The 27,803-nt window shown below is 44.0% G+C and overlaps 1 protein-coding gene across 4 annotated transcripts in view; it reads right to left on the bottom strand.

Annotated features, from left to right (window-relative positions):
- Positions 1-213: 213 nt before the first annotated feature.
- The window catches only part of LOC109925808 (CLK4-associating serine/arginine rich protein), a 62,234-nt gene continuing 34,644 nt past the window's right edge, over positions 214-27,803 (bottom strand). For 3 of the 4 annotated variants that reach the window (XM_048618177.1, XM_048618178.1, XM_048618179.1), the window contains exons 15-22: positions 23,252-23,455; positions 22,478-22,517; positions 19,308-19,368; positions 17,830-17,888; positions 13,728-13,774; positions 11,633-11,715; positions 2,659-2,686; positions 214-2,068 (exon numbers count right to left, since the gene is read on the bottom strand). In XM_048618177.1, coding sequence (XP_048474134.1) covers positions 2,026-2,068; positions 2,659-2,686; positions 11,633-11,715; positions 13,728-13,774; positions 17,830-17,888; positions 19,308-19,368; positions 22,478-22,517; positions 23,252-23,455 — 565 coding nt within the window. In that variant the 3' untranslated portion in view covers positions 214-2,025. Of the gene's footprint in view, positions 2,069-2,658; positions 2,687-11,632; positions 11,716-13,726; positions 13,775-17,829; positions 17,889-19,307; positions 19,369-22,473; positions 22,518-23,251; positions 23,456-27,803 lie in introns of those variants that run through there. The other variant, XR_007265776.1, reaches the window with a different exon arrangement.

The following is a 27,803-nucleotide window of genomic DNA, read 5'->3' on the forward strand; positions in this document are numbered from 1 at the left end:
CGTGCTGTTGCTGTCCCTGTCCCTGGGAGTGTTTGATGGGGACAGTGTAGAGAGAGCTTTACTCTGTATCTAACCCCGTGCTGTTCCTGTCCTAGAAGTGTTTGATGGAGACAGTGTCGCAAAACATTTACTTTATGTTTATAAGAGTAGAGAGAGCTTTACTCTGTGTGCGTCCAGCACACATTTGGGAAAAAAAATGTAAATAATACTAGCCAGAGAAAACAGAAACTTTTACTTTTTGTTAAAGGAGAAACATTTTACAGAAAGAGGCAAAAATTACAAACTGTACATGACAAAAACTCCTAAAAATGTTTAAACACGTCAGAATAAAGTGGTGAAGCCCGAATCAGTCTGCAGTCACAGCAAGACACAATAATCACAGAATCACATCTTCACAAGCAGGGCCCTCCTTCCCATAGATACAAGAGAGGGAACAAAACAAGACAGACAATGTCAATGAATTAATGTAGCCCAAAGGATAGCGAGCTGGGGGAGAGAAAATATCAACTCGCGAAACACAGATGGTTTTCTAATTGATCTGAAAATTTTAAACAAAAGATGATAAACCAAATCAGGTTTCGCTGCATTGGAATTGCAGAGCAGGTACTGCCCAGGACAGACACTTGCTTAAACCAGCTCAGAAACAGGACATCTCCAAAATCCCTCAACATGGATTTGAGCTGGACCTGATAGCACACACACCCAAGAGTAAACTCTGTACAGAAATGATGCTTTCTGGTAAATAACAATTTCCTTTCCAACACAGCGATTGAAAACTCGCCAGGCACAGCACTTCTGCGGAACCAAACTGTCCGACACTTTAAAAAAAGGGACAGGTGTTTCCTCCTGGTGGGGCTGTCCATCGTGGGTTTTGTGCCCTGGCAGTTCTACTTTCTGTTATGGTGCTTTGCTTCATCTCCAATTGGGTACAGACTTGTTGCTGAATTTATTCACAGAGTGATAAGAAACATTTGGCAGCAGGACCTTCAACTCAGGGGCACAATGGTATTGGGGGGAGGGGGGCTCACCACTGGCACTAATGGGCGGGAGGCCTACAACAGCCCAGAGCACAGCCTTGCCAGAAAGGGGCAGCAGAATTTTTCTTTAGAAAAAAAAAGGTATGTTTATTTGACACTTCTGCATTCATGCTATACAGACACAGTCCTGTACCATCGGAATGCACCCTCTTGCTTTCAATCTTCTCAGGAAGGTGGGATACCAAGGTGTTGGGCTACTTCTCTGTTTGTGGGAGCATCTAATTCCAGTCTGAGTCTGCAAGCGTTTTAATTTGTCACTAAATACCCATTTTGGTTTTGACACACAATAACATCTTTCTGGAGTCACCAGACTACCCTAAGAAAGCACAGGGGCCCAGTCCTTGAACAGGGAAGGGAAACCAAACCATGTACCAGACCTTACAGGAAGTACAGTTCAGTTGCTATCACTTGTGCTCTCCAGCAGAGTAAGGTCACAAACTAAGGCAAGACTTTCACCCACTTCCAGCCCCTTAAAACTAACGAGGATAGCTGTCAAATGGAGATACAAATGTACACGCATTACATACACACACGCACACACAAACATACCCGCGTCCAAACATTTTGTCAATATTGTGACTGAGAAAGCAGACAAAAGATTAGGTGTCAAAGAAGGAAAAAAAACGAGATTAAAAACAGAGCTGTTTGCTGGTACGGTCACCTTAAAGCAAATCTTTTGAAGCAGAGTCACTCTATACTTTACTAAATAAAACTGTGACAATTACAGACGTGCTTTGCTTCCAACCCTGGGTTATACACAGCTGCAGTACAGATACAACCCAAAGTGGTTGGGTGTACATCGCTGACACGATAAATAGAATGTACATACATACAGGCGCACGTGCACAGTAGTTATTAGGCATTTGGCTCCTGCAGCTAGTTCTTGATGGCTCTGCGTGGAGAGAACGCTGTGTTACTGGCCGTGTCGATGGATCAAGAGGAACGCTAAAATTAGCGAGGAGGCCAACTGAAGGATGAGCAGTGGCTTCTAATGACGATGGTGAGGGCTTCTCGAACGCGAGCGAGAACGTCTGGAAGACAACAGAATGAAGCAAACATGTTACTTTCAGGAAACCGTTATTTTTCACCACCCCGCCATCTCCATTTTTTTCCCAGAATGCTAACTGACGTGGGGGCAATTCTGCTCGGGGTTAGGAGCCAACTGGATAGCTATGTTAAAGAGGTCGATAGAGTTTAGTTGATTGAATGGCCTCCTTCAGAGCTGCATGATTCTTCAAGAGATGAACACCTCCTTATTCGAGTGACTTGAGGTTTCACAAAAGAGCCTCAGGAGCAAGTGCCAATTTGAGACTGCGTGGATTGGGCTGGAGGTGTGGGGGGGTGGGGGCAGTGCGGAACAGCATAGCAGGGGGCTGGAGCAAGCCTCAACATTTATACAGCAGTCAGTTGATGGATCACACTAAGGAGTGGCTGGTCTTCCAACCCCAGCAACTGCTGAGCTCCTTCTCTGAAATAAACCCCCTTCAATGCCAACGCAGCACTGATGCCTTAAGGCTGTTCAGGTCTGCACCGCTCAGTCAGCTCACATCCCCTCCAACAGGCATGGCCTGGCTTACAAAAAACACATTCCCGTGATACTGTGCAGACTGGTTTCTCTTACCTTCGCGATGAGCTGCTGTAATCACGGCCTACAGAGCAGAAGAGGAGAGAATCAGTCACATTGGGAGATGGAATCATTGCAGATACTCCCACACTCAAATCACCCCCCGATTCAGACCTCTGCACACAGTGTGAGCAACTCAATTCTCAGAGATAGGGTGATTTCACTTAACCAGCCTGTTGTTTCCATACCCAGTCTGGTATTGGGTCGGGAGAGCTGGAAGACAGGACCACTGCATTGTTGTTGCAGGCGCTGTCTTTCCAGATGCGTTACTAAACCAAACCTTTACCAAATCATAAAAATCGAAAGAACTGCAGATGCTGTAAACCAGGAACAAAAACAGAAGTTGCTGGAAAAGCTCAGCAGGTCTGGCAGCGTCTGTGAAGAAAAAAAAAGTCAGAGTTAACGTTTCGGGTTCAGCGACTCATCCTCATGTCACCAAACCTGAAACGTTAACTCTGATTTTTTCTTCACTGATGCTGCTAGACCTGCTGAACTTTTCCAGCAACTTCTGCTTTACCAAATCATGCAGAAAAGACTATTTGTTATCTCAAGATGGACCTTCATTCAGGGAAAGGATAATTTTCTAATGGAAAGCATGTCAATTCACACTCTGTACACACAGACAGACTCCACCTTCTGACTGTAGCTCTCTCTAAGGCTGCCACACCAACATGTGATACCCTCTGTGATCTCTCTGCCACTCATTTGTGCACACAAGACAGCCTTGCATTTATATAGCACCTTTCATGACCTCAAGATATCACAAAATGGTACACAGCCACTGAAAAACATTTTAAAGGTGCGGGCACTTGCGTGCAATGTAGAAAATGCAACAATTTCTCCACAGCAAGATCCCACAACTGGTGATGTGATAAAAGGAGCAGGTCACCCGCAGCAGGCACTGACAGAGGAATTAATAAAGATGGCACTGCTGCCTAACCTGCACTCCCTCAGCACTGGTGATGGGGTACTTCAGCCTCCACATTATGCTCAGGCCTCTGGCATAGGAGTTGGTGGAATTTCCATTCAACTAATAAAGTAGAATTGAATTCTAGTTTTAATCAAAGAAATCTGCTGCCTTTACCTGCTCTTTCCTTACATGTAATCACAGACCTATACTGATGCAGTTGGCTCTTAACCTCCCTTCGAAACGTCCCAAACAAACCACTCAGTTCAGGTGTATTTAGGAATAGTGAACAAATAAAAAGGGGCAAAATGAAGGAACATGACTCGACCTTCTCTTGGGAAATAAGGCAGGGAAAGTGACCGAGATGTCAGTGGTGGAGCACTTTGGGGGCAGTGATCATAATTCTATTAGTTTTAAACCGTTATGGAAAAGGATAGACCTGATCTAAAAGTTAAAGCTCTAAATCGCAGCAAGGCCGATTTCGACAATAACTTTCAGAAGTTACAATAACAGAAGTTGCTGGAAAAACTCAGCAGGTCTGGCAACATCTGTGAAGAGAAATCAGAGTTAACGTTTCGGATCTGGTGACCCTTCCTCAGGGTTCTGAGGTCATCAGACTTGAAACGTTAACTGATTTTTTTCTTCACAGATGCTGCCAGACCTACTAGTTTTTCCAGCAACTTCTGTTTTTGTCCCTGATTTATAGCATCTGCAGTTCTTTCGATTTTTAACTTTCAAAAATTGACTGGGAGAGGCTATTCGCAGGTAGAGGGATGGGTGGAAAGTGGAGGGCCTTTAAGAATGAGATAACAGGAGTTCAGAGACAGTATGTTCCTGCAAGTGCGAAGGGCAAGGCTGGTAGGTGTAGGGGATGCTGGATGATTAGAGAAATTAAGGCTCTGATCAAGAAAAAGGAGGCAGCACATGGCTGGTACAGACAGCTGGGATCGAGTGAATCCCTGGAGGAGTATCAAGCCAGTAGGAGTATACTTAAGAGGGAAATCAGGAGGGCGAAAAGATGACATGAGATAACTTTAGCAAAGAGATTCTACAAACACAATTAAAGGGAAAAAAGTAACTAGGGAGAGAATAGGGCCCCTTAAAGATCAACATGTCTATGTGTGGAACCATGGAAGATGAGTGAGACACTAACAAGTATTTTGCATCAGTTTTTCCTGTGGAGAAGGATATGGAAGTTAGAGAGCGTAAGGAAATAAATACAGACATCATGAAAAGTGCTCACATTGGATACAAAGGTGCATAAATCCCTGGGACCTGATCAGATGTATCCCAGAACTTTGCAGAAAGCTAGGGAAGAGATTGTTGGGCCCCTTACGGAGTGACCACATGGTAGACTGGTTAGTAAGGTTAGATCACCTGGGATCCAGGGAGAGCTAGCCAATTGGATACAAAATTGGCTAAAAATAGGAGACAGAGGGTAGTGGTGGAGGGTTTTTTTTTGGACTGGAGGCCTGTGACCAGTGACCAGTGGTGTGCTGCAAGGATCGGTACTGGGTCCACTGCTTTTCATCATTTATATCAATGATTTGGATGCGAATACAGAAAGCATGGTTGATAAGTTTTGCAGATGACACCAAAATTGGTAGTGTGATGGACAGTGAAGAAATTTATCTCAGAGTACAATAGGACCTTGATCAGATGGGCCAATGGGCTGAGGAGTAACAGAAGGGAGTTTAATTTAGATAAATGTGAGGTGTTGCACTTTGGAAATGCAAATCAGGGCAGGACTCATACAGTTAACGGTAGGGCCCTGGGGAGTGTTGGCAAACAAAGGGGCCCAAGGGTGCAAGTGCATAGTTTCTTGAAAGTGGAGTCACAGGTAGACAGGATAGTGAAGCTTGCCTTCATTGGTCAGTACATTGTGTGTAGGGGTTGGGATGTCATGTTGTGGCTGTACAGGACACTGGTTAGGCCACTTCTGGGGAATAGTGCATTCAATTCAGGTCTCCCTGCTATAGGAAAAACCAGGAACAGGCAGTTGGGACTAGTTTCGTTTGGGACTATACTTGACATGTACTGGTTGGACCGAAGGGTATGTTTCTGTGCTGTATGACTCTATGTTGTGAAACTTGAAAGGGTTCAGAAAAGATTTACAAGGAAGCTGCTGGGTTTGGATGGTTCGAGCTATAGGGAGAGGCTGAATAGGCTGGGGCTATTCTCTCTGGAGCATCGGAGGCTGAGGGGGACCTTAAAGAAGTGTATAAAATCATGAATGGCATGGATAGGGATAAATTGCCAAAATTCTCTTCCCCAGTTTGGGGGAGTCTAAAACTAGAGGGCATAGGTTTAAGGTGGAGGTTTAGGTTTAGGTTTAAGGTTTACAGATGGAGAGTGTGAAGATAAAATCCAATACAAGGGTCCTGTGCTTGAACAAGGGGAACTACAATAGAATGAGGGAGGACTTGGCTAAAGTAAACTGGAAACAAAGATTTTATGGTGGGACAGTTGATGAGCAGTGGAGGACTTTCAAAGCAATCTTTCAAAGTGCTCAGCAAAAGTATATTCCAATGAAAAGGAAGGACTGTAAGAAAAGGGGTAATCTGCCATGGGTGTCTAAAGAAATAAGGGAGGCTATCAAATTGAAAGAGAAGGCATACAAAGTGGCCAAAAACAGCATGAAACTAGAAGATTGGGAAAACTTTAAAGGTCAACAGAAAGCCACAAAAAGAGCTATAAGGAAAAGTAAGATAGAACATGAGAAAAAACTAGCACAGAATATAAAGACAGATAGGAAAAGTTTCTATAAATATATAAAACGAAAAAGAGTGGCTAAAGTAAACGTTGGCCCTTTAGAGCATGAGAAGGGGAATTTAGTTATGAGATATGATGAAATGGCCGAGGCATTGGACAGGTATTTTGTATCGGTCTTCACAGTGGAGGACACTAATAACATGCCAGTAATAGACAAAGAGACGAAGGTAGGTGAGGACCTGGAAACAATCATAATTACGGAAGAGGTAGTGTTGGGCAAGCTAATGGAGCTAAGGATTGATAAGTCTCCTGGCCCTGATGGAATGCATCCCAGGGTACTAAAAGAGATGGCGGGAGAAATAGCAGGTGCACTGGTGGTAATTTTCCAAAATTCGCTGGACTCTGGGGCAGTCCCAGCAGATTGGAAAACAGCAAATGTGACGCCACTGTTTAAAAAGGGAAGTAGACAAAAGATGGGGAATTATAGACCAGTTAGCTTAACCTCTGTAGTGGGGAAGATGCTTGAGTCTATTATCAAGGAAGAAATAGCAAGGCATCTTGATACAAATTGTCCCGTTGGGCAGACGCAGCCTGGGTTCATGAAGGGCAGGTCTTGCTTGACAAATCTTCTGGAATTCTATGAAGACATTACGAGCGAGGTGGACAATGGGGACCCAGTGGATGTGGTGTACCTAGACTTCCAAAAGGTCTTTGACAAGGTGCCGCACAAGAGGCTACTGCATAAGATAAGGATGCATGGCATTAAGGGTAAAGTATTAGTCAACCAATCCTCTATCCATGCTAACAGGAACAAAGAGTGGGGATAAATGAGTGCTATTTTAGCTGGCAGTCAGTGACTAGTGGTGTGCCTCAGGGATCGGTGTTGGGACCGCAATTATTTACAATTTATATAGATGACTTGGAGCTGGGGACCACGTGTAGGGTGTCAAAGTTTGCAGATGACACTAAGATGAGTGGCAAAGCAAAGTGTGTAGAGGAACATAGATACATTGAGTGAGTGGGCAAAGGTCTGGCAGATGGAATACAATGTAAATAAATGTGAAGTCATACATTTTGGTAGGAGTAATAGTAAAAAGTATTATTACTTGAATGGTAAAAAGTTGCAGCATGCTGCTATGCAGAGGGACCTGGGTGTCCTTGTGCATGAATCACAGAAGGTAAGTCTGCACGTACAACAAGTAATTAGGAAGGCAAATGGAATTTTGTCCTTCATTACTAAAGGGATTGAAATAAAAAGCAGAGAGGTTATGTTGCAGCTGTACAAGGTGCTGGTGAGGCCACACCTGGAGTACTGTGTGCAGTTTTGGTCTCCTTACTTGAGAAAGGATGTACTGGCACTGGAGGGGGTGCAAAGGAGGTTCACTAGGTTGATTCCGGAGTTGAGGGGGTTGGCTTATGAGGAGAGACTGAGTAGATTGGGATTATATTCATTGGAATTCAGAAGATTGAGGGGGGATCTTATAGAAACATATAAAATTATGGAGGGAATAGATAAGATAGAAGTAGAGAGGATGTTTCCACTGGCAGGTGAAGCTAAGACAAGAGGGTATAGCCTCAAGATTAGAGGGAGCAGATTTAGGACTGAACTGAGAAGGAATTTCTTCACCCAGAGGGTTGTTAATCTATGGAATTCCTTGCCCAGCGAAGTAGTTGACGCTACTTCAGTAAACGCTTTTAAAAAATAGGTAGTTTTTTTTGAACAATAAAGGAATTAAGGGATACGGTGAGAACGCAGGTAAGTGGATCTGAGTCCACGAAAGGATCAGCCATGATCTTATTGAATGGCGGAGCAGGCTCGAAGGGCCAGACGGCCTACTCCTGCTCCTAGTTCTTATGTTCTTATGTGAGAGGGGCAAGATTTAAAAGGGATCCGAGGCGCAACATTTTCATGCAGAGGGTGGTGAGTGTATGGAACAAGCTGCCAGAAGAAGTGGTGGAGGAAGGTACAGTTACAACATTTAGAAGGTATCTGGATGGGTAAATGAATAGGAAGGGTTTAGAGTGATATGGGCCAAATGCTGGTAAATGGGACTAGATTAATTTAGGATATTTGGATGGCATGGACGAGTTGGACTGAAGAGTCTGTTTCCATTCTATATAACTCTACTACTCTATAAATGCTGGCCTTGCTCAGTACATTACAAAACCAGAGTTATTGGTTTACCAGCTAAGTTCAGGACTCCCCAAACGCCAACGCTGGGATCCCTAATGCTGGCCTGGGAATTAGAAGCAGAATTAGGTCATTCTGCCCCTCAAACCTGCTCCACTATTCAATACTGATCAAACCTGATCTGTCTGTGGCTTTGTTTCCCCTTTCCTGTCTGACGTCCATAACCTAGTCTCGCCTGCTCTCTGGGAAAGAGTTCCACAGATTAATGCTTCTCAGAGGTAAAACAATTATGCTCTTCTCCATCTTAAGTAGAAGATCCTTAACTGTGTTCCCTATTTCCAAACATCTCCTCAACTCCACTGTGTCAAGCACCCTTGGGACCTTGTGTGCGTCAACAAGATCACCTCTCAGTGATCTATACCTGAATGGGTATGGGCCCAATCTGTCAATCTATCTGCATAAACTGAACTCTTTATCCTAATAAGCTCAAAACGTTCCCTAAACTGTTTCCAATGCCATTTTATACTTTAAGCAACGAGTCAAAACCATACAGTTTGCATTCTTTGAACATAGAACAGTAGAATACAGGAACAGACCCTTCGGCCCACCATGTCTGTGCTGACCGTGATGCCACTCTAAACCAATCCCAACTGCCTGCACAGGTTCATATCCCTTCCGTCTATTCCCTGCCTGTTCGTGTGTCTGTCTAACTGCCTCTTAAATGTTGCTATGGTATCTGCTTCTACCACCTCCCCTGGCAGCACATTCCAGGCACCTACCACCCTCTGTGTAAAAAGGGATGATGTCTCTTGTTCTAAAGTGGTGCTTATTTCAGATATTTAACATACAGCTTGGGGTAGATTTTATGGTTGCGTTGACGATCGAACTGAACTGTTGCTTGTCACAGACACCCTACAGACTTAGGGGATGGAATCCTGTCTGACCCATCTAGGCTCAATCATGAATAAAGATAGGGGCTTGGACCGAGTCAGTGCCTGCTGAGCTGTGGGAGGTGTGTCAATTTGCATACATAGCCAGCGGAGAGAGAGGGGGGGGGGGGGGAACAGGGAGGAGGGGAGGGGGGACAGAGAGAGAGAGGAGGGACAGACAGACAGACAGAGACAATATTGGGAGGCGACTGCAAATTTCAAACAACAGGAGTGGAGGAGAAAAAAAGTGACGTTATTGAGTGATGTACAGTTCCCAAAGTCTCTCCCACAAACACAGCAACAGGCAGAAAATTGCACCATGCGGGAAGACCATTTGAGATGGGCAACACTGGCACTGTCACAATGCAGGGGAAAAAGCATGACTGCCAACAGAAAGTGCTGTGTTTATATGTTAGTGTGCCACTACCTTGTGGTTGTGGGTACGCTGTCAGCAAGGGACAGCACCATCGTCATCCCAAAACAGCAGGGATTTAACAGCATTAGTGATTAAAATAAGATCACGATCCAGAGTATGTGCCCAGGACCATGAGGAACTCAAACTGGCTGCAAAGTTCCCTGAACAACGATGACTAGACTTCAGAAGGTGCCTCACTGGCTGTCAAGCTCTCTGGAACATGCTGAAGCCAAGGAAGATGCTACAGAAATGCAAGGTTTTCTCGCCCCAGTTGTGGATGCCCTTGGCATTTCGGATGGTGAAAGCAGCCCTCCGGTGCCTCACAGGCCTGAGGTCCTGGTCACTGGTCTGTGACAAATGGGTACCACACCCAAGGTGGTCAAACTATATGAACCCTGGGTCAGAAAGGAGAGTGAATGATAAACCCGACCCTCGCTCGTGATCAGTAACCAAGTGGACACGGCCAGCATGGAGTAGTGATGCCCCCAAAGTCCAATATCCCATTGTTAGTCACTAACTAACTCAGCCACTGACAGAATTAGAACAGTACCCTATAGTTAAGGGTCAGGATAGGTGAGGAGAAAATTAGGTTGTAATTAAATTGAAAGGTTGAACCAACAACAGGTTGTGAAAAGTGAAACTTGCTTCATTCAGCTTTGAAAGCTTTGGGGCGTCTCTGAAAGTTCTCTAAATGTTACATAATGCCTTGGCTCTTTCTTTCTCTCTCAACTGTGCCAAGCGTTCATGATCAGCAAAAAACAAAACACAACAGGCTGGTTTCTCAGCTCCCTCCCTCCCACATAGTTTACTTTTCCAGGAAAAGCAAGGTTCCTTTGGTGACAAACAGAAACCTGAGAGCAGCAGAACTGAGTAGTGCTGCACAGCACTGGGGAGATCCCACAGATCCCAGGGCACAAAACAACCTCAACAACTTACATTTTTATAGGGCCCTAAAACAGTAAACCATCAAGGCGCTTCAGAGGAGCAATGTACAAAATTTGACACAGAAGGAGCTAATTTTAGGACAGGTGACCCAAGGCAGCCAAGAAACTTTTTAAAGAATCTCTTAAAGTAGGTGAGGAAGGAGAGAGGTTTACGGAGGGAATTCCAGAGCTCAGGGCCCAGGCAGCTGAAGGCATGGCCGCCAATGGCTCGACAATTAAAATTAGGAATTTTAACAGCCCCAAGTAACCGCATGACACTAACACCCGCTGGAGGTACAAAACATCATTGTAGGAATTCAATAAATAAAGTTGATGGTGAAACTGGACAAAGTGGAGGGCCAGAAAGGAAGGGTTTTCTCCCCGCCACTAAAGACCCATTATTGCTTTGTCCTCCCATATGACTTCTAGCTGCCCCAGAGCTTTCACTGGATCTGACAAATAGGGGAAAGCAGACAAAGTGACCACAAAGAAGCAGTCCTGAGATGAAGATACATTCAGAAAACAAAAAATGCTGGAAATCACAGTGGGTAAAGCAACATCCATGGAAAGAGAGCAAGCTAATGTTTTTGAGTCTAAATGACTCTTCAGAGTTGAGCAGCTTGCATTTTCTGGGGCTGGAATGAAACTGCATAGACAGAGGCTATTCGTCCCACTCTGCCTCCGCTGTTCCTATCTCAACTTATCTCACTAAGGTACAAAGGATCTGAGCACAATGAAGCTATTGCGCCATCTGGTGGCACAATGCATCACTGCAACACAAATACCAAATTGAAGATTTGCATTTACAGAGCACCCACTGCAATATCAGGACCTGGCAAAGTGCTTTACAGGCAATAAGCAGAAGATTTCACACAGCAGGGAGCAGGAAGGAATTGCAATCCCACCAACCCAAGGCTCCTGTCACATGAGAACACGGTGACAGTGAATACGTACCGTGTCTTGGGGAGCATGAACGGCTCCTTCTCGGGTACTCCTTCTCCCACTCGTCCCTTTCTTTATCTCTGCGTTCTCGCTCCCTGCATTTTTTTTTGGTGGAGTGTGGGGGGTAAAGAGGAGGAGACAGCAGGAAGTAAAGTGAACAAACAGCACTGTGCAACAAAACAAAAACACAACAAACTGTGCTCCTAGATGCTATCCGTACAACTGCGCAGTTCCTAACTTCAACATTCTACTTGCTAGTCACTCCACAGGATAAGTACCCAAACAAGCTTGACTATTTTTTCTCACTTTCCCAATCGTAATGTTCCCACCCTCGATATTAAAGATTTCAAAGGATATGGAGATTGTGCACAAAAGTGGCATTGAGCCACTGACTAGATGAGTGACAGAGCAGGCTCAATGGGCTGAATGCCCTACTCCTGCTCCCATATCCTATGTTCTCCCCACCATTTCTGGAGCTTTGGAGTCACCAGCACTGGCTTCTCTGCAGTGTCTCAGTGGTGAGGCCATCATTCACAGCCAAGCCTAAACCTCTAGCAGGAACAGCACAGTTATACAGTGTTGGGCATGCACACACAAACACAGCCATTGTTTTTAAAGAAGGGAAATTATTTTTGAAACTCTTCATGACAAAACAAGGGCCCACAAGTGTTAATATAGCAAATAGTTAGGCAGGGTTATTTAATTAATTAACTACCTTGTCTGGGCGTGTTGGCTAATCAATAAATAAAATACCACGGGTGATTTGGTGATGGGGAAAAGAAGACTTCACTTATGTGTAAAAGCACCTCTGGATATGAGAAAAAAAACTAATTGATCAGATAGATATAAAAGGAGATTTCTTGTGGTACAGTGGTAATTTCCTTAACTGTGCGTGCGCGTGCGTGTGTGTGCACACGCCCAGATTCAAGTCGGACCTGCTCCAGAAGTGTGTAACAATGTTTCTGAACAATTTAATTAGACAATATCTAAAAGACGAATAGGTGGAAGCGGTGTGTGGAAGGAGCTGTAAGACTGAGCAGTCAATAAACTCTAACTACAAAGAACGGTGACTGGCTTGGATCGAGATTGACGTGCAGATTCTGATGAAATGATCAATACAGATTTTGATCCACTTGTGGGGAATTGATGTTCTGTTCATGAAGAGCATTCTGGCGCCACCTTGTGGGGAGACAAGAATTCAACAGAAGAAGCAGTGACCTTGCCCATATCATCCTACCCCACCTTGTTGGAGCACAAGAGTATGCCTGAGCTCGTCAACAAATCAATTTTTATCAAGGATAAGTTAGCCTTCAAAGGAAGACATGTGGTAGGAGCAGATCTGAGTCATTTGGCCCCTTGAGCCTGTTCCATCGTTTCACTTAATAAGATTGTGGCTGATCTAACTGCGGTCCCAACTGCACTTTCCTGTCCCCACCCTCCAGCCCCTCACCTCCAACAACCCGACTCCCTCGTCTATCAAAAATCTGACACAGCCTTAAATATACAAAAAACCAGCTTCCTCTGCTCTTTGTGGGGGTCGGGGGAGAGACAGCATTCCAAACATTAACTATCCTTGAAGAAATTCCTTCCCATGTCCATCTTCAATGGACAAACCGAAACTGCACGTCCCACCACAATTCATACTGAAACGAGGTGGTCTGGAATTAAACCACGGTTGCAAGCTGATCTCGCGTGAAACAGTACTTGAAAAGGACTTATTTTCAGACAGCAAGGTGACTTGGTGAGGGACTGGGAAGTGTGTGGCGGATCACAACGAGAACAGGATCGAACTCGTGGCTCGACAATAGCTTGCTACCTGTATTTTGGCAACAAGCATGGGCCTGGGTACCAATAACAGTTGGAAAAGGGAACGAGCAGGGGAGGAAGTGCCGCTGAACTGCCTTTGTTGATTTGCAGAAACACTCGAATTGTTCAAAGCACATGAATGTACAAATTAGAATAGCTTTCTGCATTGCTTCTCTGTTGGATCCACACCATGGTCACAACCAGTGAAGCTAAGTGGAGATCTGAAGCAGAGGTTACAGCAGCCTTATACGGTAATTTACTGCGCACACAAAGACAGACGGAGGGAGAAGAAAAGTATTACTTTAGTCGGATCTTTCGAGCCATGGCTCGTAGTTCATCTTCACGCTCCTGAAAAGAGAAACATAAACAGTTCGATCGAAGTGTTTACTCACAGATTATTTCAAATTTTCCACATGTAACAAGGTTTCTCTCTACCCACCTAGGTATAAGTCCCAGGGTTGCAGCTCCAACAGATTCTGTCACTGTTCCTCTTTCACCCCCACTCGCTTGCCCCTGCACTCCACTCCCACCGTCATTCTCAGCCACCCTCTTTGTCTAATCCACCAGTTCCTTAATTTCTTCCCACATGCACAATGCTCCTCTTGCTTAACCATCACACCCTAGGGACCTGCTCTTTATCCACAATCAAGCCAGGCTCATTATTATCTGTGGTGCAAGACTCCTTGCTGGCTCTCCTCCAGTTTCTCCGACTGCAACATTCTTTCCTTGTTTCCCTCTCTCAATGTCTACATCTTGATTAAGCCACTTTAATGTTAGTTCTGCCCCTGGAATAAGTATCCCCCTTAGTACTTTCACCAATACTCTAAATCCCAAGGCCCTCTCCCTTTGGCTGTCCATCGCTAACATGCTGAACAGTTCCCTTGTTTAACACCTTCTGACAAAGTCTCTTGCAGTCTCCTAATAACCTGCCTTGCACCATGCTCAAAACCATACATTCCCCAGCTCCACATCATCAGACTAGAGGCTTGATGGTCTACTAACAGATCTAGCATGATCACGCTAAGAAATACACTGGCGAGGCTGCTTTAATACCAAATTGTGTTGTGTAGTCTTGCATACGGTGGTCCATTTACAGAGAGAACAGAACACAGGCCAGTACATCACACAAACCAGCCTTCCGTCCATCTATATTCCCATTGGCTCAAGAAAGCAACCAACCTAATCAAAGACCCCTCCCAACCCGGTTATATTCTCTTCCAACCTCTTCCGTTAGGCAGAAAGTATAAAAGTTTGTACACACGTACAAACAGATTTTAAGAACAGCTTCTTCCCCCACTGTTACTAGACTTCTGAATGGACCTCTCAAGTTTTAAATTTAATGTTGATCCCATTCTTTGTAGCCACCACATTGTATTCCTCGCTAATGCACTTGGTACGGTTTGATCTGCCTGTACTGCATGCAAAACAAAACTTTCACTGTACTCTAGGTGCACATGACAATAATAAATCAAATCAAAGACTGCTATAAGGCAGTATGATAAAACACCCATCCAGATTTTTGGCTCAAGCGCCTAAGGTAAGACTTGCACTCACAACCTGCAGGGGCCAAACTGAGAATTAGGGCTGGGGAAGGTGGTGCTGTAGCAGTAATGTTACTGGGTTAGTACTGCAGACACCCCAAGCTATTATTCTGGGAACATGGGTCTGAATCCCATCATGGTACCAAACCCTACAGCGCAGGAGGAGACCTTCACCATTCCTGTGTCCCACACCCATTTGTCTCTCAGCCCTATGATTGTCCTTGTCAAGCAGATCTCCAATTGCTTTGTGAAAGTTAATAATGATCTGCTTCCACCATCCTTTCAGGGAAGGCGGGTTTCAGATCACACCAACTCGCTGTGTCAAAATATTTTCATCTCCATCCTAGCTCTAGCAATCTTAAATTTGTGTCCTCTGATGGCCAACACAATGATAGCTTCAGGCAAGCAAGTGATTCCGATCAGGGTGACAGGCAGCAACACAGTTATGTTATTTGTACTTGTATTTGCTACTTATCAAATTGTGGTGGAACCATTCCTCATTGGTGGATAAATCCCCAATCTGAGCACCAGGATCTGTCAGTAAACACAACTCAAAGTCATAACATCGTAAGAGAAGGGCAACTGGATCTTTGGGCCTAATTCACCATTTGATAAGTGACTGTGGTTTTAATTCCATTCATCTCCCTGACCCCACATAATCTTTGACTCCCTTGTGAATCAAAAAAAAAATCTTCTCTAACTCCGCTCTGAATAAATTAAATGATCCAGCCCTCACTACTCTCTGGGGAAGAGAATTAAATGGGAGATCCCTCATTTTTAAGCTGTCCCCTAGTTCTCAATTCCACACAAAGGGGAAACATCCTCTCAGAATCTAGGCTGTCAAGGTGCCTCAGAATACTATATATTTTTCTAAGATCACTTCCCCTGCCCCCACTGTAGAGGCCCAGTCTGGTCAACTTTTGGACCTGGGACAACCACAACACCACATCCCAGGGATCAGCCTTGGGACACTTCCTTGAAGTATACTGTAACATTGTATAAGTATATCATTGTATAAGTTTATAAGTAACATTGTAAGTATATCTCTTCTTAAAAAGGAGGAAGCCAAAACTATACACAGTACTCAGATGAGGTTAAACTAGTGCCTATTCAATTGTTGCAAAACTTCCCTACTTTTAAACTCTATCCGCTCATAGTAAAAACCAACATTTAATTCGCCTTCCTAATTATCTAGCGTACCTACATACTGACATTTTGTGATCCATGAGCAATACCAGATCTTTTCTGTACTGTAGCACTCTGTGGTCTCTATTTAAAAGTTACAGTCAGTAGAAATGAATATGAACAAGAATTTAAATCCCCCTGCAACCTTCCATGAGATGCAGCTGTTCAGCACTGAGGAGCGAACTCTGTTATAGACTAAGCACTAGCCACACGCCCTAAAATATGACACTTGAAATACCAGTCAACCAAGGAATCAAAAATGGCTAACGGGATGCTGGCTTCTATGTGAAGGCGGCTGGATGAAGCTTTGTTTTAGTTAAACAGAGCCTTGGTCTGACCCATCTGAAGTAAAACATTCTCTGGAAAGAGATACTGCTTTTGGAAGGATGCACTCTGCTTGGCAGTACATTTGAGCTTAAAGAGTTAAGACGTTAGGGTGCTTCAGATTGACTTGTATTTTACAATGAATGCCCAATCTAATGACAAAGGGATCAAGGGAGGCGATGGCCTAGTGGTATTATCACCAGAGACTACAGATATTATCCAGAGACCCATGTAATGTTCTGAGAACCCAAGTTTGAATCTGGCAGAATTTGAATTCAATAAAAATCTGGATTTAGGAGTCTAATAATCCATTGTTGATTGTCAGAAAAACCCATCTGGCTCACTGATGCCCTTTAGGGAAGGTAACCTGGTCTGGCCTATGTCACTCCAGACCCACAGCAATGTGGTTGACTCTTAACTGCCCCCTTGGCAATCAGGGATAGGCAATGAATACTAGCTTAGCCAGTGACATCCACATCCCGTGAATGAATAAACAAAAAAAGAGAAACTTGTCTCCGTCACAAGTGATTCCAGAAAAAATTGTGATTAACTTTTAGAGCCAGGTCTGTTTAGCAGTGAACTAGCACTTCTTCGCGCAAAGGGTCAAGTAATACGGAAATCACCTTCCTCAAAAGATGTGATGCTTGAGAAATTTGCCAGACTAATAACATTTTTTTTTGTTCATTGTTCCTCCTGCCGATACATTGGCATTAGAAGTTGGTCCCGCTGATTTTATTTTGCGCACATTGTAGCTACACTTCTTTTGCTGCCCCACTTCCCAGTCTCCTCTCTGTCCTACTCACCACTCCCTTGTATTCCCCTCCCCGCAATTCTCTGCTACATTCGCTATCACTCCCCTCGACATTGTATTTAAGGTTCAGGGTAGTGTGTGAAGCAGTGAGGGGTCTTTTGGAAAGCTCCTCTGGGTCAACAGTTTTGCAAACGTTTTATAACTGGGAGATTTAACAAAAAAAAAGAAAATGTATTAAGCTTCCTAATGCAGTTAGTCTGATTTGGGGAGGGTGGATTTCAGGCAAACTTTGGTTTAAATGAAAAGAACACTTTCAGATGCAGGCAGCAACATGCAGCATTAATGGCAATGATGTCTCACACACACTGATTCTGCCTGGGTGGTGGGTACACTGGATTCTGGCATAGGTAAGCATTTTATGGATTATGTGACAACAGCAGGTTAAGTAGAATTAAGCCACAGATCAGCCATGACCTAAAGAAGTGGGATGAATAGTCTAAAGAGCCTGAATGGCTTCCTTCTATTGCAATGTTTCTAAACATCCCACATCTGCAACAACTCTTCCCGCAATCTGCTTGGCTGTTGCTGCCCTGGGAGATTACCTGTCGCTCCTGTTCTTGCTGCATCTGTTTCTCCTGAGCCGCTTTCTTGTCAGCTTTAACTGGAGGAGGCAAAAAAAGGATTAACTTCTGTCAATACGTGCCTGAAGAGGTATTCCCACTCCCACACGTCTGATCATTCTAATGTACTTTCTCCCTCCAGGGAACTCAATCCCCAGCTACTCTCAATCCCTCTGGATGATTTGATAGGCCCACTTGTGACGCTGTTCCTAAGCCCAGCAGAGGTATGGTATCTTGGCCCTCAGTTTGTAATGGATTAGCGGGTCTGCAGCCAGTGGTGAGGGGTAATTCACATTTCACCCAAGATACATCTGAGCCTGGCAACCACAGGATGGGGGAAATTGGACTGGGGGAATCAGTCAGGGTTTCCTTCCCCCAGATTTCAGTCTCCTAGAGAACATGCCCATACTGTGGACATTGGGCATGGCTGGGTTTGATCATGACTTTCGGAGATGAACAGCTACTCCTCAGTCACTGTTCAAGGTCATTTGTAAACAGGACCACTTGGGTTGTGTAACTTGAGCACAACATGTTGTAGAATGTACAGAAAATGAACAGTCACACGTATAGCCTCCTAGAGGCCTACAGCACAGAAAAAGGCCCTTTGGCCCACTGAGTCTGCACTGGAAAAAGACAAGCGCCTAACCCATTCTAATTCCATTTCCCAGCTTATATGGCACCTTTCACAGCTGCTGGGTTGTCTCAAAGCACTTAGTAGCCAGTGCAGTACTTGTTGAAATGTAGTCACCACCACAGCACGCTCCCACTAACAGCAATGTGACAGCAACCAGATTCTCTTTTTTGTGTGCAAGATGCTGATGGAGTGATAAATACTGGGTCAGAGCACTGGAGAGAATTCCCTCATTCTTCTTCAAAATAGTGGCCATGGGATCTTTCACATCCACCTGAGCAGACAATTTAATGTTTCATCAGAAAGACAGCACCTCAAAGTAGCATGTCCCTCAATACCACATCGGAGTGTCAGCACTGATTTGTGTGTTCAAACCCCTGCGTGGTCCTCTCTTCTGAAGTACAGAGTTTGGACAAAACAGGAGTTTTACTTTGTATCTAATCCCATACTGTACCTGTTCTGGGAGTATTTGATGGCGACATTGTGGACTGAGCTTTACTCTGTATCTAGTCCTGTGCTGTCTCTGTTCTGAGAGTATTTGATGAGGGAATGGTGCAGAGAGAGCTTTATTCCATATGTGACCCTGTGCTGGGAGTGGTTGATGGGAGACAGTGTGGAAGGAGCTTTACTCTGTATCAAACCCCATGCTGTCCCTGTCCCAGGAGTGGTTGATGGAAATGTATAGGTAGATTTACTATTTATATAACCAGCAGAATTAGGAGAACCTGTTCCTTGGTCAAAGCACTGACTCAACGATCACCTTGAAGGACAGAAAGTTAACAAAATCCCACAGGGGTTAAAAGAAACAAATTGGGACTTAGAACCTTACACTGTTTATTCAGCGCCTTCTGCATGCGGAGTTTCAGCTTTTCCTGTGGTGTCAGCTTTGGCTGGAAGAAAGAAAAAAGGTGACATTTGTTCAGAGCCAATATTCCAGCAAGTCAGACAGTATCAAAATCCTGCAGCATCACGTCGAGAGAAACAGCACGGAACGGGACTCATTTTTCACCCTGGAAACTCTGACTGCCTTGGCAACAGTCAACCAACCAGCCTGTGGGAAAGGGAGATTTACACCATTTCAAGTTACAATTAAGGGTTTTCTGCAACCTAGATGAATGCAAACATAAGGTAAGGGTTTATTGCACGCAGTACACTTAGTATTGATTCGAATAATAGCAGAATCAATCAGAATTTGAACTCTCTGCAACACAGTAAGCAAGGGTCTGACAACCATGCCATTAAGCACTGCTAGCTGGCACTGTTGATTCAGCCCCTAAATTACAATGTGGTACCAACATACAGCATTGTTGCAAAGACTACTGATTGCAGCACCATGTTAAATTTTCTGTTTGGTACTGAGCCGTTCAGGAAGTTAACACTAGTACCCTGGGCATCTCAATGTACGTGCATGACACATTGCAGACTTGAGAATCCTGTTGCAATCTCACTGCTAAAAATGAAGATGGGTCCAAGCCTCAGTGAAGAAAAGATAATTAAACCAGTTTTGTGGTTTAACCTTGTGGGAGCAAGTGGTCATTAAAAAATTGACAGAACATACTTTCTGTTAAGTCTTTAGACAGTGGATCACACAGGACTAACAGTGTTAAATGCTTCAATGAGGATTCCATATGAAAACCTCCAGACATTAATCAGGAAACAAAGGTCAGCTTTGCTAAGGCAGGTGCTCACATTTACAAAGGAGGTGGAAATGACAATGAGAAATTAAACATCTTCAAACCTGAGGCCTCGAGTCTGGGATTCAAGAGGGAAATGTTCAGGGTGAGTGAGATATCATTTCTCTGTCTGTCCTCAAATATAACAGCGTTAGGAAAAATTCTGCCCCCACATTTTTTCCCCACTCTCACTGAGGGTGCAGACTTAATGCTTTGTTATTGCTGCTGCTGTGTTCTAATAAAGTCATGTCTACTGGGACCACTGGCAGCTTAACTGGGTTCAGAATATGGTCAACTAAATCAGAAAGTGGAGTACAAGACCCACCCCAACATGAGAGACTTGCATTTACACAGCACCTTCCACAAGTTTCAAAGCACTTCACAGTCAACGAACTATGATTTGAAGGGTGATCACTGTTGGAAATGCAGCAGCCAATTTGCATACAAGCTCCCACAAACAGCAATGGGAATGTCCAGATCATTTGTTTCAGTGATCTTGGGTGAAATGATAAGAATATCAGGGACAACTTCCCTGTTGTTGTGACAGATAGTGCCTCAGGATCTTCCTTTTTCCACCCACTACAAGGCGGCAGATTGTGCCTCATCCTCATTCGAAAAACAGTACATCTGACAGCACAGTGTCCCCTCATCATTGACTGGAATGTGACCTGGATCACAGGCAACTCGCCAATGACACAGCCATGTAGTAAAGGCTGACGCTTCAGTACAGTACTGAGAGGAGATGTTTATCGGAGGGCCTGTTATGGGTAAATATAAAAGGTGCTCTCATGCTGTTCTTGGAGTAAGCGAAGTGCCCTGGTTAATAGTCATTTTTCTCATTTAAGTGCCCTGTCATATTTGTCCTGCACAAAAACAGACTGTAGTTCCAAAACAGTAATTTGCTTAGTGCTGTGTTAGCATTTGGCTATATAAACTAGGTTCATTCTTATAAATAGCACAATTTCTTTCTGGACTGTTTAAAATGGCCACAGTAACTCTAACTAGATCCTTTGGACTGTGTGTAAATGTACCTATGGGTCACAAAGGACAGTGTCAGAGCGTGCAGCAGCCCTCTAGGAGTCTGACCCTATACGTCAGAAAATGAAAAGCCTACAGAATAGCTTGGGAAAGGCTTTTTTTAAAAAAACAGTTGGTTTTAGTAACTTAGGCTCGACATGATCAAAGTGAACATTGAAAACTCCTGGCTTCCCACAGTCATTTAAACTTTCACCGTACTGTTTTCCTAACAATTGGTCTGAAGGTTCATGCACCATTCTGCCTTTTACTGAAAATGTTCAAACCTCCTTTGGAAAACTGAATACCGAACTGACTTACAATCACCTTGTGAATTTTTACTGCCTTCCCGGATGGGTTTAACCCTTTGTGGGGTGCAATTCAACAAGAATCAGCTGTTTCCTTGCATCATGCACAAGGCAGACAGCAGGGACTGTTGTACTGTGGAAGATGAACACTCACTTGACGCAGGACGTGGGCAAGTCAAAAGAAGCCAGTCTACAGCCAGAAAAAAAAAAGACCTGGCTTTACTTCCTCCTGGACACACTGGTTGCTGAATAATGTCTGGAAATGCTGCCCAAGGCCTTGACCACTTATGGAACACAGGGGTCTTTCAGGCCTGCACGACTCAGAAAAATGCCTAATTTAAGAGGATGATTGGAATAGTTGTCATGGTGATGCAAAAAGATTTAAAATAAGTTGCCTTATAACACTGTAAAACCTATTTAGCCAACACTGGTAAACCACCTCTGCTGTTGCACACGTTTAGCTGACAGAATTGAAACACACTTCAGAAACTCACTTGAGTATCCCCAACGGCTAGAAACTGCAAGTACAACTGTGACAGTTGACATAGCAAAATTCAGTGGAAAATATGATACGTTAATAGAAAAGCTAACCAGCAATTGTACAATGTGGAAGCATTAATCCTGCAAAATATAGACCTGTAACAAATTCTAAAATATCTCTGCAGTAACTTTAGAGCATTCACAGAATCACAGGAGAGAGGAAGATTAGAGACGAGCCTTATTGATTCTTCGGCAGTTCACTGCCTTTGAATTTTAGTACAATTTGGGGGGAGACAGAAAGGGAACATATTAGAACTCATTAAAAATTAATACAGTTTCTGCATGTGGGCCAAACTGGTATGCACTCTGCTTCGTGTTTCCAGTCACTTGGCCTCAAGGACAATTTCAGGTTAAAAAGAAAAGCTACTAAAAGTTGCTGAAAGACTACTTGAGGCTGCATAAGTGTTTCTGTGAGGTTTTCAGAAGGGCTGTGTTAACGGAGGTGAGCTAAAATTCTTACTGACTTTGGCAGCTCCGGACTCTTTACCCACAGGAGTGTCAGACCTGGAATGAGAGAAAGATAGAGAAAATGCACAGTTCAGAGGACAACACAGTGCAATTTAACCAACATCTGTGTTTCACCAACTTTTAGGAAACGGAACAATACAAACCAGTAGTTCCTAAATTTAACTGTTGATCTGACGAATAGCTTTCAACAGGTGCGAGATGGAAAACTGAATAAAATCAACAACGAACTTGACTTAAGAGTAGAAATTGCTGGAAAATCTTGGAAAAACTGGAAAGGAATCAGACTTTACGTTTCGGGTCCAGTGACCCTTCTTCAGAAGGGTATGTTCTGAAGAAGGGTTACTGGACCCGAAACGTTAACTCTGATTTCTCTCTACAGATGCTGCCAGGCCTGCCGAGCTTTTCCAGCAATTTGTTTTTGTTTCTGATTTCTAGTATTCTCTTCTTTTGGTTTTGATTTAAGGGCAGTAGGCCATTCAGCTCCTCTCTACTCCACTTGTTGTTATTAAGATCCATCTGGTTTCTAATGTCCTTTACAGAAAGAAATCTGTTGCGCTTCCCCAGTCTGAACTACATGCGACTCCAGAACCACAACAATGCAGTTCACTCTTACGTGGCCTAACAAGCCTCTCACTTCAAAGGCAATTAAGGATGGACAACTAACGGTGATGTTGCCAGTGACTCCCATATCTCACAAAAGATTTCAGAAAATAAACTGACAGCCTAAACATTAATGAAAAGAGTCACAAGCAATTCAAAGTCATGCTCACTTTTTCAATTTCTCGCCCATGGCAGGTGAAGCAGCCACTTTTCCCAGGTTCTCTTTGACGGGGGACAAAGATTTGCTCTGACTCTGGGAGCCACTCATACTGTCGCTGCTGCTCCGACTGCTGCTGTTCCAACGTCGACTCGAGCTGTAGCTTGTCCTGGTGCTCCGGCGATAACGGTCACCTGAACGCGAATGACTCCTTGACCTTAAATAAGAAGCAAAGATCCAACAACAGTGTGAAGGAGGGGCAAGGTACGCACTGTCAATTTGGATCCAGATACTACGTGGAACCAAGACAACTTTCTTTGCGGATAGAGTTTATTAACTACTCAGTCTTGCAGCTCTTTCTGCATACCATTCCCATCTATCCCTCATTTGGATACTTAATCAAGCTGTTCAGAAGGTAATGTGGCCAAGCAGCAGTGTCGCTACCTCTGAGCCAGAGAGCCTGGGTTCGAGTGCCAGCTGCTCCAGAGGTGTGTAATAATATTTCTGAACAGGTTGAATAGAAAATACAAAAGGACTATACATCCCTAAACAGGTTGATTAGAAAGTATCTCAGCCTGTTCAGAGGTTATTGTGGCACGGTGGTAATTGCCTATCTCTGAGCCAGGAGGCCCAGGTTCAAGTCTAACAGTGGTGTGCAATAGCATCCCTGAATAGGTTAATTTCAAACATCTGAAAATTGGTAACTGGAAGTGATAATGGCTGGTCTTTGCATATTGCAAACTGATGGCTCCTTCTTGGGAGTTCCAGGAGGCCAGGGTGCAAGCCCTACCTGTTCTAGAGGTGTGCAATGATATCCTTGAGCAGGTTGATTAGAAAATATATATTCAAATATATTATGATACACCTGCCAAACAGGTTAGACCTGAACCCAGGCATTCTGAGCTAGACGTAGGGACACTACCAGTGCGACCCGTACAGCCTCCTGTTCCCCATTTATATCTAGCCAATTAATCACTTAACTCTAATCACTTAGCTATATTAAGACATACCTAGGCATTTTCCTGTCTCTCGTAACCTTCTGCCCTCCTCTCCTTAAGGTTCTAACTTGCTGGGTACTTTATCAGCTTCATTGGAACTTCGTGCAAGTATTACATTAATTCACAGCTCAGAAATAGGCCATTCAGCCTTACTGATCAATGTCAGCGTCATGGCACTACACAAGCCTCTTCCCACCCCTCTTTATTTCACCGTCAGCATACCCTTCAAACTATCCTTTTCTCATTTATCTAACTTCCCTCTCATTATCCAAGCGAACATCACATGTCTGTGCTACACTTGACCATGTTCAGTATCAGAGGCATGACTCCTCACGCTGTTTGTAAACACATCACCAGCTCTCCAATAGCCCCAAATAATTTTCTTTTCCTTTCTGAGTTGCCTCCTTCCCCTAACCCTGTAACTCCCTCCTAACAACATTTCTTTGAGTCTAGCTCCACTGATTCAGGGGCTCAGATGGAGAGCAATATTAGATGTATCCAGAAGGGCTTTTTCAGATAGTATGTTGACAATCCAGAGAGGAGGCCAGATTAGACTTGGTATTAGGGAATGAGTCAGGACAGGTGATCAAAGTTTCAGTAGGAGAGCATTTTGGGCTTAGTGACCATAACTCCATAAGATTTTGAGTAGCCATGAACAAGGACAAGAGTGGCCCTCAGGTGAGGGTGCTTAGTTTTGCAAAGACTAATTACATCCAAATTAGACAGGAACTGGGGAATGTGGATTGAGAGCAGTTATTTGAGGGCAAATCTATGTGTGACATGTGGGAGGCTTTTAAAGACCAGTTGATTAAAGCGTAGGACATGCATGTCCCTGCAAAACTGAGGGATAGGAATGGCAGGATTCAGGAACCACAGATGACAAGGGAAATTGTAAGCTTAGTCAAAAGGAAAAAGGAAGCATACGATAGGTCTAGGCATCTACAAACTGACAAAGCCCTTGAGGAGTACAGAGAAAGTAGGAAGGACTTAAACGAGGAATTAGGAAGGCTAAAAGGGGCAATGAAATGTCTTTAGCAAACAGGGTCAAGGAAAATCCCAAGGCTTTTTATGCATACATTAGAAGAGGGTAGCAAGGGAAAGAGGAGGCCCACTTAAGGACAAAGGAGGGAAGTTACACATGGAGCCATAGGAAGTGGGAGCGATTCTTAATGAGTAGAGATAGTAGCAACGGCCAATGCTGGAGAATCTGAGATAACACGGTGTAGAGCTGGATGAACACAGCAGGCCAAGCAGCATCAGAGGAGCAGGAAAGCTGACGTTTCGGGTCGAGACCCTTCTTCAGAAACGTCAGCTTTCCTGATTCTTAATGAGTACTTTGTATCAGTATTCACCAAGGAGAAGGATATGACTGATATTGAGGTCCGGGATGAGTATGTGAATTTTTTAAAGAGGTCACAGAGATAACCGATGAGGGAAGGGTTGTGGATGTAGTTTACATGGGCTTTAGTGAGGTATTTGATAAAGTCCCACACAGTAGATTGGTACAAAAACTAAAATCACATAAGATTCAGGGTGGGCTTCCTAGATGGACACAAAACTAGCTTGGTCATAGAAGACAGAGGGTAACAGTAGAAGAGTGCTTTTCAGAATGGAGATTGGTCCTCTGTTGTTTGTAGTATATATAAATGATCTGGAGGAAAATGTAGTGGTCTGATAAGTAAGTTTGCAGATGATACAAAGATTGATGGAATTGCTGATAGTACCAATGATTGTGAAAGGACAAAACAGGGTATGGATAGATTGGCAACTTGGGCACAGAAATGGTGTTTAATGCAGACAAATGATAGGTAATGAATTTTGGAGGACCAGATTTGTGTGAATAATACTGTTAATGGCAGAACCCTTAGGAACATTACATACAGATGGGTCTGGGTGTGCAGGTCCACAGTTCCCTAAAAGTGGCGATACAGGTGACCAAGCTGACTAAAAAGGCAAATGGCATGCTTGCCTTCATCGGCCGGGGCATGGGGTACAAAAGTTGGCAAAACATATTGCAGCTATATAAAACCCTTGTTAGGCCGATTTTGGAGAGCTGTGTGCAGTTTTGGTCGCCACACTACCAGAAGGATGTGGCAACTCTGGAGAGAGTGCAGAGAAGATTCACCAGGATGTCGCCCGGCCTTGAGGGCATTGGCTCCGAGTAAAAGTTTAAAAGACTAGGATTGTTTTCACTGGAAAGACGGAGGCCGAGAGGAGACCTGATAGAGGTCTACAAAATTATGAGAGGCTTACATAGGGTGGATAGTCAGAGGCTTTTTCCCAGGGTTGAAGTTTCAATTACAAGAGGGCACAGATTCAAGTGTGAGCGGGGTAAAGTTTAAGGGAGATGTGTGAGGTAAGGTTTTCACGCAGGGAGTGATAGGAACCTGGAACGCACTGCCAGAAGAGGTGGTGGAAGCAGGCACATTGGCGGCATTTAAGAGGCATCTGGATGGTTACATAAATAGGGAGGGAATAGAGGGATATGGACTGAATAAGGGCAGAAGGTTTGTTTTTTAGTTTTAGTTAGGGCATGATGATTGGCACAGGCCTGGAGGGCCGAAGGGCTTGTTCCTGTACTGTACTTCTCTTTTGCTCTTTTGTGTCACTCCATCAATGCTGGATGAGTGGGTTCACATTCAAATTCACTTTCGAAAATGACTCTATTGCTGATTTTCAGTTAGGATCCACATTAAAATCCACCTCTATGGCCAAAACTCTGGTCTCTCCTAGCCACTGCAGATACCATGTGTTGGCTTCCTTCCTTCTGAGCTGTAAGAATTCTGTGACACCTCCTACTCGACCTTCCTTCCCTCGACCTTCTGAAGAAGTCACACTGGACTCAAAATGTTAAACCTGTTTCTTTCTCCACAGACATTGCCAGAATGCTCAATTCCTCCAGCATTTTGTGTTTATTACATTCCTACCTATCTTGTTTCTTCAACAAATGTAGCCAGCACACATTTGGTCCCTTCATCCAAGTCATTGAAACAGTTTGTAAGTATCTCTGGTTCCAACACTGATCCCTATGGCACTCCACTACTTAACAGTCTGCCAACTTGAAAGAGTCTACTGTTTCCCATTAGCTAACAATCCTCTATCCATCGTAAAACATTACCTTGAATGCCACAAGCTCTTATGTTCAGTAATGTTTTAATGTGGTGACCCATCAAATACTTCTGGGAATCTAAATGTTGCTCATCCACACACGGTCCATGCTGTTACTTGCTTCCTCAAAGAACTTCAATAAATTAGTCAGACATAATTTCTCTGTCATTAAACTATGCTGACTCTGCTTGATGTCACGGAGACTTACTAAGAGCCCTGTCATAACCTTAAGATCAGATTCCAGCATTTTCCCGATTACAGATGTTAAGCCCAACAGACCTGCAGTTTCCTTTTATCTGGAATAGAAGAGTCTCTTTCACTATTTTCAAATCTGAAGGTTATCAGTTTGGAAAATAAGGATAATCTTGTAAATGGAACACACTGCTGCTATTGTGGCGCCAGTGGTGGAGGGAGTGGATGTGGACGGTGATGGATGGGGAGCCAATCAAGTGACTGCTT

The sequence above is a fragment of the Rhincodon typus genome, chromosome 39 (genome assembly GCF_021869965.1).
Source record: "Rhincodon typus isolate 14 chromosome 39, sRhiTyp1.1, whole genome shotgun sequence".
Classification (NCBI taxonomy): Eukaryota; Metazoa; Chordata; class Chondrichthyes; order Orectolobiformes; family Rhincodontidae; genus Rhincodon; species Rhincodon typus.